General features: G+C 43.5%; 1 protein-coding gene across 1 annotated transcript in view; it reads left to right on the top strand.

The window, feature by feature from the left end:
• The window catches only part of ptprr (protein tyrosine phosphatase receptor type R), a 189,340-nt gene extending 176,187 nt beyond the window's left edge, over positions 1 to 13,153 (top strand). Inside the window, exon 14 of the mRNA XM_033038171.1 lies at positions 11,861 to 13,153. Within this exon, the coding sequence (XP_032894062.1) occupies positions 11,861 to 11,954 (94 nt within the window). The 3' untranslated portion in view covers positions 11,955 to 13,153. The remainder of the gene's footprint in view (positions 1 to 11,860) is intronic.
• The last annotated feature ends 537 nt before the right edge of the window (positions 13,154 to 13,690 follow it).

Below are 13,690 nucleotides of genomic sequence, written 5' to 3'. Positions count from 1 at the left end.
ATGACATGAAAGAGTCCTGTCTATAACGGTAGGAATGTTGGGGTGGGAGAATTTGTTTTAATCCTTGCGTCATGGTGTATGACTGAGACAGCTACCTCATGTTCAGACAGGATGTAGTGCAGTCTATTACTATCAGTGACAGGAAAATGCTTTGTGTGGTCTTGTGATCTAAAGAAGTTCACCCCCTCTGATTTTAATCTATAAAGATGGTCTGACAGACTTCATTATTTATCTCTCATGTGGAAAAGAAAAAAAATATTTGCAAATTAAATCTGAATATGAGTTGAGAATATAAATCGGACTGTTGCTCTGTTGCATCAATATGGTGCATCTTATAAAATAAATGTTATCATTTCCACGCATGCATTGTCAACCCATTAAGAAGGCTTATGTCTAATATTGATTAGAAGGACTGGATGTTACAATTCCTAAGGTTCTTCACCACAACTGACACCCGGTATTCTTGGGGGTGACCACTAGGTGATTTTGCTACCAATCAGACACATCTTCAGTTGTGTACCTCAACACCACTGGGTATTTCGGCCTTTTATCACAAGACACCCTCAGTCGTAGCAGGCCCACCGCAGGGTGATCAGCCCTGGGTGTGTGTCTTATGGTTAGCCTCTAGATGGTCACGTGACAGCCCAGACAGCATATTTTCTCTTCAGCCACAGCCAGTGACTGCTCCATTCTGCTTTTTTCCTTCCATCTTCCTCTCTACCGCTGACTGTGGCTGGTTGGGCTCTGGACTCGTGTCCGTTGGTGGGACAGTACTTGGTTGAGCTTCGCCTGGGGTGCTGATACCCTGTGGACTGTGGTGGTTAACCTGCCACTGGGCTTCACTCGACTGATTTGGCCTACCTCTTAGAAAGTAATGGTCGATGCGAGGCCCCACACCAAGCTCTCCCGGGCACTTTTCTCTGCCCTGGTGGATCTTGAGGCCCTTCTCTGATGTTATCTTTTCACAGCCACAGATGCAGCTTCGTAGCTTATGTCCTGCCGAGGCTGCTGCTCTGCCAATTGCTGTGCTAGTTCTCTTATTCATAGTCGATTCCAACATTATATATGGGATCTTGTTAGGATAATCTTTCGGTGAGAAATGCAGAGGATGGATGAATAAAATGAATGCATGGTTGAAATGATGAATGCTTCCATAGAGAGACTGTAGAAGAAGATTTAAAGATTTCCTGGAGGAACTCAGTGGGTCGGGAGGCATCCAATGAGGCAAAGGGAGTGTCAGTATCAAGTCAATACCTTGCGTCATCTGTCTTCTTTGGAGGGTCCTAGTGGATCAGGGATTGCACCATGAGAATGGTGAGGAAGGATGTACCATTTGGCTCTAATGGTGACATGGCCAATCTATTTTCCAGTGGGATTACTAAAGGGCTTCAGAGCAACTGCCCTCTAATATACAAATCGTTGTCCCATTACATATCGTGGGTTCAATTCAAGTGAGTTAGTTTATCCCTGGTGGATTTTCTTTAGCGTTGCAGAAAATATTCTTGGTCCGGTAAATTAAGGACATTCGTGAGTTGGTGGAAAGCCCTGCTGTTTTGGCCATGCTATTTCATGTGGTCGGTCCAGTTGGGTTTCTGGTCAATAGTGATTAACCAAGATGTTAAATATTCGGCAGAGGTAATGTGGAAAACACAAAGTGCTTGAGGAACTCAGCGAGTCAGGCAGTATCTGTGGAGGGATGGGTCGATGACACTTTGGGTCAGGAGCTCAGGGGCAGCATCTCATCTCGGAGATGGCAATTGCATGAATTGGTGTGGCATTGCTGCACTATGCTCCTCACTGGCCTATGTTTGACCATTTTGTTGCGTTGCTACATGGGCTACTTCATTGTCTGAGATGTGAGTGGATGAACACACAACTAAAGATGTCTGGACCAAGATCACTGTCCTATCAAATCCATGCAACAATATCCTGGGACTCCAATGCTTGTGATGCTTGACATCTAACAACCACAACCAGCTACTGATTAATGCAGAGTTTCCCATTGACTTAATTTTTACAGGGTTTCTTGCCACACCCACACCCATTCGGCCGAGTTGTCAGGGATAATCATTCTGACCTCATCTCTACAGTTCAGCTCTTATGTCAATGTTCCTATAAGATGATGTGGAGCCATGCATCCCAAGGCAAATCTGACTGAGCATTGATGAGACAAACAATATTGAGCACATCTTGCAATTCCCACTGGCCCTGCAACCAAAGGATTGCCCAAGAGGTGGGTTTTTAGAGATACAGCATGGAAACAGGCCCTTCGGCCCAACAAGGCCACGCCAACCAACCCCGTACACTAGCACTGTCCTACAATTTACAATTTACAGAGGCCATTAACCTACAAACCAACATGTCTTAGGAATGTGGGAGGAAACCGTAGTACACAGAGAAAACCAAAGCTGTAGGTTAACCACAGCACCCATAGTCAGAATTGAACCCGGGCGTCTGGCACTGTAAGGCACCAACTCTACCACTGTGCGCCCAACATTTTATTTTTGCCCAACGTTTTACTAATCTTTGCTAAGCATGTAGCAAAAATAATGTTCCTGTATAATTCCACATGAATCATGAGCTATTGTCTGACACAACTGCTTTCCCCTACATGTGAGCATAGAAAATGATAAATAATTGGGATTGCTTTCCAACCTGCAATTTCTCTTTAAACGCCATGTTATTTTCTTTTGGTCTTTTGGTTTGTTCTTCATTTGGTGTTTTGGAAATTATGAGCAATTTTGTGCAATTAATACTTTCTCTATTTTACAAACAGTTTCTGTCCACTTCTATAATTATCCAGTTTCAGCCTCTTGTGCTATTTGTATACTCCTGGATATGGTGCAGTATTTAAAATGATATGTTTACACAGCTTGACTTTAGCATGCCATGATAATTGTGCACAAAGCAAAGTAGGTTACGCAATGGTAAACGACAGTGCAGTCTTGCCAGACCAGCATGGCTTATTTTGTAGAAGGAAGATATATGCATTTCTGATTAAATTAGGTAGAATTTATGTGGTCAGGCCACTGTCTAAATTGAGATACACACTTGCGCTGGATGGAACAACGCCCTAAATTTAGGCAACACGTTGTGTCTCTAAATCAGGATTACCAAATAGAAACTGTAGTGCACTGAATCTGCGATCCATTAATGTAACAAAAGCTGTGATGGAGGTGATGTTCATAGCTTTTATTATATCAATGTACTGTTACATTGACATTCCTTGCAAAACATTGACTACATATCAATCTACATTGGCATTCCGAGCAAAAATCCCTCTGTCTTTCTTTACAGGGGATGCTAATAGGAAGTAGTACAGATGTAAGATTGGTGAACAAACGCATTTGAAGAATCATTCCGATGAGAAAATGTTTCAAAGTAGCTGCCATTGACAAGGTGATTGAGATGGATGGGGGATTCAGAGCAAACTAGAGTAGGAAGAGTAAAAAAGGCCGTGCCAGGATGTGAACTGACATGAAAGACAGGCATTTTTGAGGTTGATGTCAGAGTTAAGCAAGACAGCAGACAGGCAGGAGGAACGTAAGCAGGAAGTTGTGGGAGAGTCAGAAATAGAACTGAGTGATTCACTCAACCTGTTGAGAAGCAGAGAAAGGAACAATTTGCACAAATGTAAGGGTGCAACATTTGGTGTAATGGTGTGGATTATTTGTTCTGAAAGTAAAGCTGATAACAGAAGGTGAACAACATCTGAAAAGAAGCAGTTAATTGATAAGTTGATGAACCAGGTCCAAAGAAGGCTGTGAGCAATGATGGGACAGGGAGATTAATGAGGAGACATGGCAATGGGCCAGAAAGCAAAGGACACGGTGGTTCCAGAGGAGGAGCCAATAAACCTAATTTAAATGGTTTTCATTGACTTCCCAGACGCCGATGAAGAGGCTGGGAACAAAATGGATTTGATGCCTCGGATAGAATATTGTTTGTTTTCCTTGTGGTTGGAACTTTTAGTTTAGTTTAGTTTAGAGATACGGTGAGGAAACAGACCCTTAGGCCCCTGTCCCACTTAGGAAACCTGAACGGAAACCTCTGGAGACTTTGCGCCCCACCCAAGGTTTCCGTGAGGTTCCCAGAGGTTGCAGGTGGTTGCCGGAGATTGCAGGTAGTGGAAGCAGGTAGGGAGACTGACAAAAACCTCCGGGAACCACACGGAAACCTTGGGTGGGGCGCAAAGTCTCCAGAGATTTCCGTTCAGGTTTCCTAAGTGAGACAGGGGCATTAGGCCCACCGAGCGATCTCCCACACTAACACTATCCTAAACATACTAGGAACAATTTACAATTTTACTGAGCCAATTAGCCTACAAACCAGGGTTTTTTTTGAGTGGGATAATTAATTCTCATGTTATGCAGTTGTGCTGGCAAGTGGTTGGACCACACAGCTCACCCCCTCCATGACACACAAGTCAACCTGAAGAGTACCTTCAGCAGCAGACTGGTTCCACCAAGATGCAGTACAGAGCGACACACATCCTTCTTCCCTGTGGCTATCAAACTGTACAACTCCTCCCCCTTCTGTCGTGTGGATGACTGACACTCCTTCCCCCCTCTCCCCAAATCTTTGCACATCACCAATCTTTTCCACTCATCACTCTAATTTTGTGTTTCAAGTATCTTGTGCTTTATTACGTGTAGGAAAGAACTGCAGAAGCTGGTTCCTATCGAAGGTAGACACAAAATGCTGGAGTAACTCAGCGGGACAGGCAGCACCTCTGGAGACTGAAGAAGGGTCTCAACCCGAAATGTCACCCATTCCTCTCCAGAGATGCTGCCTGTCCCGCTAAGTTACTCCAGTATTTTATGTCGACCTTGTGTTTTACCAGATCAATTTCCCTCGTGGAATAAGTAAAGTTCTATCGTATCGTATTGTATCGTATACATTCTATAAATATCCAATGAACTGGCAACGAAAGTGTGAGTATTAAGTTAAATGACAGTGAATATCTATCTCATCGGAACATTACCTCCCTTGTCTCAACCAAGGCTAAGAGAACCCTCATGTTGTCTTGTTAGTACCAGATATTGTGAATGTTGTAGCAATTACTCAGGTGAATTGTTAGTTTTTCATCACTTTGCTGATATGAATCTTACAGATATTGGAGGGGCTTTGAAGTTTGAATGCCCAGTCTATCTCCAGCCCCCATAACTCTGATATTTATTTGGCAGGCTCAGTGTGGAATCTGACCCGAGAAGCGCAGGTATTGCTATTAATGATGAAAGAGAGCAGTCAGACGTTTTCTTGTTGTAATTGAGCGACTGGAATAACCCAGCAGGCCAGGCAACGTCTGAGGAATGATTCAGGACCCTTCATTAGAACTGAGAAAGAGAGAGACAAGGGACTATTCAGCAGCAGAGAAGGTGGAAGAGAAGGTGAAACATAGGGAATTTCTATGATGGGGTACAATTGGGTGGCTTAATGCTGCAGTTAAAATTAGATTAAACTTTTTAGTACAGAAAATGTTTAAAAATACTTAGCAGGCCAGGCAGGATCTGTGGGGGAAAAAATGGTTAACGTAAGAATAAGGGGTAGGCCATTTAGGACTGAGATGAGGAAAAACTTTTTCACCCCGAGAGTTGTGAATCTGTGGAATCCTCTGCCACAGAAGGCAGTGGAGGCCAATTCACTGGACATGTTCAAGAGTTAGATTCAGCTTTTAGGGTTAATGGAATCAAGGGATATGGGGAAAAAGTAGGAATAGGGTACTGATTTTGGATGATCAGTCATGATCATATTGAATAGCGGTGCTGGCTTGAAGGGCCAAATGGCCTACTCCTGCATCTATTTTCTATGTTTCTGATCAGGGACGCTGCAGGTGTTTTGTTCCCTCAGTTTCTTGTTGGAGCTGGGTGACCTGCCGCAGAATTGTCACCTGCCACTTGTCAGCCAAAGCGCAAACTATTTTTGTGTCTAATAATAATAATAATGGATGGGATTTATATAGCGCCTTTCTAATACTCAAGGCGCTTTACATCGCATTATTCATTCACTCCTCAGTCACACTCGGTGGTGGTAAGCTACTTCTGTAGCCACAGCTGCCCTGGGGCAGACTGACGGAAGCGTGGCTGCCAATCTGCGCCTACGGCCCCTCCGACCACCACCAATCACTCACACACATTCACACACATTCACACACAGGCAAAGGTGGGTGAAGTGTCTTGCCCAAGGACACAACGACAGTATGCACTCCAAGCGGGATTCGAACCGGCTACCTTCCGGTTGCCAGCCGAACACTTAGCCCATTGTGCCATCTGTCGTCCCGAAGTATCTGAAGCAAGACGATCAAGAAGTGCAAACACTGGAGTCTTAAATAAAACAGAACATGTTGGAAATGCTGAGCCGGTGTGGCAGCACTGTTGAAGAGAAAAACAGAGTTCAACATCTCAAGTCAAGAATAATAATAATAATAATAAATTTTATTTTCGGGCTCCTTTCAAAGTCTCAAGGACACCTTACAAAAATTAACAGAAGAGAAAAAAACATATAGTCGGAGAAAAATAAATAATAAGGACATCATCAATACACAAATTAAAGATAGAAATCGCTCCAAAGACACAAAATCAAAAAATCTAAAAACACAATGTGAAGAGAGAGCAGCGGCAGCTAAAGCGCGCCCACTCTCCCTTCCGACAGCCATCTTGGACACAGACTAACACATAAACTTACACACAGAAAAACCATCCCCCCCACAGTGGATACCACTGTGGGGGAAGGCACAAAGTCCAGTCCCCATCCCCAGTTCACCCAAAGTCAGGCCTATTGAGGCCACCGCTATTGCCTCTACGGAGGCCCGATGTTCCTGGCCGTTCTGGCCGGGTGGTGTTGCCCCGGCGTCGGGAGAGTCCTCACAGCGGCTGGGCCACCTGGAACGGCCGCTTCCTAGCAGGGGATTGTCGGCTTCCGAAGCCGACAAGGCCACGCCGGGTTGGAGCTCCCAGGCTCCTGATGATAGTCGGCGCCGCCCGCTCCGCTCCGCAGACCCGCAGCCCGGAGGTGTTGATCTCGGCGGTCACAGCTCACCGGAGCTCCAGCGCGTCGATCCAGGCAAGGCATCGCCCGCTCCGCTCCGCGATAGCGCTCCAGTGCTGTGCCGCCAACGAAGCCGAGGTGCTGGGCGGTCCCCGCCAGGAAACGGCGCTCCACGCCCGCTGGTAGGCCACGAGGACAGGTCGACGGGCAGCCCGGAGAAAAAAGCTGCCTCACCGACCAGGTAGGGACCTAGAAGTATAATTACCTCCTTCCCCCCACATTAAGAAGTCCATTTCTCCAACAGACGAAGAACAAGACTTACTAAAAAACTTCCCAAAAAAATGAATTAAACGGACGGCTGCTGGTTAGCAGCCGTTCCCCAAGATGGCTCCTCCTCGAATGAAAGCTCATCAGCTTGAAATGCCAACCTCTCTCTCTCCACAAAATATCTGTAATTATCGATCTTATTTGAAGTAACTTGTAAAGTATAAAACAATCAATCTTTGCTGTAAATTAAAATGGTACAGATACTTTCACAAAATATATCTAGAGATTTTAACTTCATTATTCTTTTCACAAATATCTAAATTAAACACAATTGAAAAGTGTGCATTTGTTTGTTTCAGAGTATATTCTCCAGAGGACGTATACTGTTTGGTTTGGTTTGGTTTAGTTTACTTTATTGTCACGTATACCAAGGTACAGTAAAAAGCTTTTTGTTGTATGTTGTCCAGTGAGCGAATAGACTACATAATTGCAATCAAGCCATCAACAGTATACAAATACAAGATAAAGGGTATAACATTTTGTGCAAACTAAAGTTCAGAAAAGTCTGAGTAAAGATAGTTGGAAGGTCTTCAATAAGGTAGATGGGAGGTCAGGACTGCTCTGTAGTTGGTGATAGGTAGCCTGATAACAGTTGGGAAGAAACTGTCCCTGAACCTGGAGGTGAAGGGGAAAAGATTTAATAGGAATCTGAGGGGTAAAGGGCCTATTCCACTGACGCGACATTTCAGCGACTGTCTTCGACCTTCAGGCTCGAGGGCACTCGCCTGAAAAGCCTCGAACTGGATCGACCGTCAGCGATGAAACCGCGAGCTGGATCGATCGACCGCTCACACACACACACAAACACAAACACATCGCAAAGGCGGGGGCCAGGGAAAGCGGGGGAGCACTGTCTGAAATTCACACCCGCGATGAACAGAAAGATAAAAGACGGCTGCACAGTGTACGGTAAGTCCTTTAGAGAGCGCGGAGGTGGGGGACGGGGGCGGGAGAGAGAAGGGGAGAGAAGGGGAGAGAAGGGGAGAGAAGGGGGGGAGACAGAGTGGAGACACTTGTAAGAAGCCAGACAACCTATAATAAAGTTAAGCGGGCATTTAACCTACCGGTCGTTTTCCTTGGTCCTGAAAACTCAGCGAAGGAGATTGCCTATGGCTGCCCTCGACTGCCTGTAACGACATGGCGACCCCACTCCACTGCACTACGAGTTCAAAAGAACCATGCCGATCAATTTTTACTCGCGGAAAATGTTTCAACATGCTGAAAACTTTCCTCGACCAAACTGAGGCCGGGTGTATGCGGGAACTTCCCTCGAGCATGAAGGAGAATTCCAGTGACCTCATAGGACCTCCTAGCACCACGTGTCGACCATGCTGCGCGTTTGAGTCGAAGGCAAACTCTTCTAAACTCGCAGATTAGGTCGCCGCAGTGGTACAGCCCCTTAACTTGTTCACGCAAAGGGTGGTGGGTGTATGGAACAAGCTGCCAGAGGACGTGGTTGGGGCTGGAATTATCCCAACGTTTAAGAAACAGTTAGACAGGTACATGGATAGGACAGATTTGGAGGGATATGGACCAAGCACAGACAAGTGGGACCAGTGTAGCTGGGACATGTTGGCTGGTGTGGTCAAGTTGGGCCAAAGGGCCTGTTTCCACACTGTATCACTATGACTCTATGACTCTTGGTATGCGTTTTCAAACTTCTATAGCTCTTGCCTGATGACAGAGGGGAGAAAAGGGAATGACAGGGGTGAGATGGTCCTTGATTATGTTGTTGGCTTTGCCAAGGCAGCATGAAACGTAGATGGAGTCAATCAATGGAAGGGAGATTTGTTTGTGTGGAGGTCAGGACTGGGTCCACATCTCTCTGCAATTTCTTGCGGCTTTAAATGGAGCTGTTCCCAAACCATGCTGTGAGGGTCCCACTTTTTAAATTAATTTGTTTTTTAATTATGTGGTTCTCACTGAAAGGACCCACATTTTGTTGACCCACATCTAATTGTCTCTTGATATGATATTCAGTAGCCATCTCCTAAAATCTGCCATTCGTCTAGTAAAGGTGATCCCCATATTGCTATTTGGCCAGAATTTAGACCCAGTGATAAGAAAGGAACGGTGAATAATTTTCACATAAGGATGGTGTGAGACTTGGAAGAGTACCTCCAATGATGATGTCCCCATGTACCTGCCTCCTTGTCTTTCTTGATGGTGGAGGTCACAGATTTAGAAGGAGCTGTTGGAGTATACAGTATATCACTTTGCACTTTTAATTCAAGTATTTTAGAGGTACAGCATGGAAACAGGTCCTTTAGCCCATCGAGTCAGTGCCGACCAGCAATCACCCTGTACACTAGCACTATCCTACACACTAGGGACAATTTTACTGAAGCCAATTAACTAACAAACTTGTATATCTTTGGATTGTGGGAGGAAACTGGTGCACCCGGAGAGAACCCACATGGTCACAGGAAGAATGTATAAACTCTGTACTGACAGCACCCGTGGTTAGGATCGAACCCGGGTCTCTGGCGCTGTAAGACAGCAACTCTACCGCTGCGCCACCATGCCACCCCTGCTAGATTTTATGAGCCACAGGCTAATATATTAATATTATAACTAGCAATGGCTTTTCCTTGAGCAATTAAAAAAATGTTAATTTGTTTTTGATTGACGTCCAGATTACTGTTTATGCCACTTTGATGCAGACAGTGAATTAAACATGTAACTCGTCTATACACTACTGTCATCTGTTTACATTGATAGAGGTTACAAATACATTACTACAAAATCAATTTGTTTTTTAGGAATTAATAAAATATATTTTGCTAATTCATGGGAGCCTTATTAAAGGACTCATCCATTAAAACCCAACAGTAAATTTGCATTCTGATATAAAGTCATGTATAAATGAGATAAAACAGTTATTTAGTAAGGACAATGTAGATGGATTTAATGGGAGATTTAAACTTTCATACAAATTTGTACACTGGCTCCTAACAGATAAATAATATTTTTTGTGGTGTATTCAGAATATTTTTCTGCAAGTATAACTCCCAGTAACCAGCAAAGGACCAAGTTATAATTTATTATTAATTAATACAAGGCTAGATTTAGTTATCAATGGTGGATAAACAGAGAAGAGCAAATGTTAATCAAATTAATCAAAAGGAGATATGGTGCAGCTAAGGATCCAGATTTAGGTAAAACGATGACTCAGATACAGTCAATGGTGAGCTCACCAAATCTGCTTAAGACAAAACTATTCAAAGAAGGAAGTTCTTAGTCTGAAGAAAGGTCACAATGTCACCAGTCCATGTTCTCCAGAGATGCTCCCTGACCCGCTGAGTTACTCCAGTACTTTATTGCTTTTTTTATTCAAAGAAGGAATCTGATTCAAACTAACGTAGGTTCTATGAGGCAAGAACACTCCGTCCCAGAAATAAAAGGCTATGGCAATTCGGGAGGTAAGAGTCAATATAAAATTAAAACAAAATTCATAAACTTGCACCGATCCTGGCCACTGAGACATATACAAAGAAATAATGATGACAGAAAATATAGGAGCTAAAAGTTAGAGAAACAAGTGGAAATATTCAAGGAATATTAAAATCAATGTATTATATTTGGGAATAAAACAGATATCTGAAACAATGTGGGCTCCTAAAATAGGCACAAGTTGCTGGAGTAACTCAGTGGTCAGGCAGCATCTCTGGAGAAAAGGAACACATGACGTTTCGGGTCGAGACACTTAAGGGCCTGTCCCACGAGCATGCGACTGCATGCGGCAAGTGCGACCTAACTTGGTCGCTTGAGCCGTACGGCCTCGCGGGGCCGGTCCCACTTCGATCGCCGGAGCCGTATGGAGTTGTGCGGAGCTGGTCCCGACATCGCGTGGGGCTGTGAAAAACTGACACTGTCCAAAAATTCCACGCGGCAACGGCCTACCGGCCCGCAGCCGCATTGAGGCCGTACGCACCGCCTCGACGGGCGTGCGCAGTGTCTCAACGCCGTACGCAGCGTCTTGATGCCATACGCAGCATCTTGACGGCGTACGCCTTCACTCGAATTTCACGTCAACTAGTAAGGGATCAATCGACCTCCGCGCGGCCCCCGCTTCCGGTTTGGTCGCGCTCGCCGCATGCAGTCGCATGCTGGTGGGACAGGCCCTGTATGGGGATCACTCGAATCCGCGCGACCCCCGCTTCCGGTTTGGTCGCGCTTGCTGCATGCAGTCGCATGCTCGTGTGACAGGCCCTTTACTCAGACTGAGAGACAGTGGAGAGGGAAACTAGAGGTATGGAAAGGTACAGAATCAATCTGAGCCGGCCTCGACCCGAAACATCACATTCATTTTCTCCAGAGATGCTGCCTGACTCGCTGAGTAACTCCAGCATTTTGTGCCTATCGTCGGTGTAAATCTACACTTCCTTCGTACATATTTTGTGGACGCATTAAAAACGGATAATGTTATTAATGTTATCCAAATAGTAAACATGCTGAATAATTACATTAGGTCAATATTTACAGTAAAGGAAAATGATGGCAGTCACTATACTCATCAGAGATGTTATGTTTGTTGTGTCCACAGGGGAGGAATGATCCAGACCAGTGAACAGTACGGATTTGTACATCATGCTCTGAGTCTGTACAAAAATCAAGTCTCACCTGACACAAGCCAGTGAATCTGTCACATGGTACATTTCATCCAGAGCAACCTTTAATGCTGACTCGCATGTGAGTAAGCAGGTAAAGCATATTTACGAGCTAGAAAACCCAGAAGTGGAACCACCTTGTCAATTGTTTGGCACTCACAGAAGTAATGAAGCTAAATACAGGATGGAGTTTGCCAGATTGCGCAAAGATATCTAAATGAATGTGGTATATAACTGAAATTCTGTTATAGGAAACTGACAAAAGTCATGTGGCATATTGTTTGTGTCTAATAAGGTTCTTCATGTTACATTAAATTCAACAATTATTACAGAATCTGTGGTCTATGAACCTACATTGGAATAGCAGTGCTGGTTGAAATTGTTTGTGGGAGACAAGGGTTAGAAGTAAAATTGCCAGCCATGTATCAAATATTTCTGTATTCCAAACTGACAGAGCTGTTAATGTGATTCATTAATATGTACCATGTGAAAAGTGCTATTACATAATGTGGTGGATTCTTTTTTGTTTTGCCACAAACCTGTAGTTGGCTTGCTGCCGAAAACACACAAGTGTTTACTTCATGAATTAACAAAAAACTGTCAAATTCAGAACCTTTTAATAATCCATAAATGTTTTGTATGTAATGTGATATGGTGTTAAATTGTATGCACATTGATAATGCAAACTAGCAGTCAAATTGCACAATGTTAATCCAGTCATTCCATGTATTCTTATGTTCATGAATTTGTATTTTATTGAGACTGTCTTACTGTAAGAGCTTTCTAGATATTAAGCAAACCTGTGATTAACACTCAGCATTGTTTGCTCTCTTGTCCTCTCTCCGGGCATATATATTATAGTTAGATATAATACAGTATATGGAGATATACAAATCTTTAAATAAATTGAATATCGTGAAATTGTGTCAATTTGTGTTCCTCTTGGGATAGAAGTGTACACTGTAAATCTGTGAGAATATATATACAGTATATATAAATATATAGCAACATAATAATGGAAAACCAAAACTATGAAGCATTGATGTTGTTTAAACTGTATGCGACTATTTGGCATTTGTTCCAGTTGATGAAATGTTTTAAATTCCTTTTTGTCAGTGCAGGAAATTGTTTACATGAATAAGTTTTTTACAGAAATCAGTGCAGAATCTGCACTGGATTACTCCTGTTTTTATTCACGTCTGTTAATTTGTGTGTATATTGACAATAAATACACCAGATCTTTTTTTTGAAATGTTGCGTTCTGTGTAGTTTTTAATAGCTGTAGCATTGGGGTCTCCGATTCCATTTACCCCAAAATATTTGAGACTTGAGTCTATTATTTTATACTCTGGACGTATTCTGTCTTTTATTTAATATAAAATATCCCCATCAAGTTAAAATGTTAGTATTCCTGCTAGTGTCAGGCAAATCAGAGCTAAAGTCTCAGAGAAACGCCCCAACTCAGCTGCAATAATGAAAGTCTTGATGCATTGAAAGATAACTACTGTTGATGAAAGATGCTTCTGTTTTTTTTGGAAAAAGACTTAGGATGAAGAATGAACTGCATTAGAATTAGATCATTGGCTGAAACGCCAACTCAGCTCTCTCTCCACAGACGCTATCTGGCCTGCTAGATGTTACAAGCATTTTTATCCAGATTTTTAGCGTCTGCAATATTTTGCCTTTGTTTAACCGTTTTTGTCCATTCAAGGATTACCTGAGCGCCCCTGCAGAGATTTTGTTCTATGAGGACCTCTTCCACGAAG

This window comes from Amblyraja radiata, chromosome 19 (genome assembly GCF_010909765.2).
Source record: "Amblyraja radiata isolate CabotCenter1 chromosome 19, sAmbRad1.1.pri, whole genome shotgun sequence".
Classification (NCBI taxonomy): domain Eukaryota; kingdom Metazoa; phylum Chordata; class Chondrichthyes; order Rajiformes; family Rajidae; genus Amblyraja; species Amblyraja radiata.
Note: the sequence above shows the minus strand (reverse complement) of the source record. Positions and strands in the feature narration are given on the sequence as shown.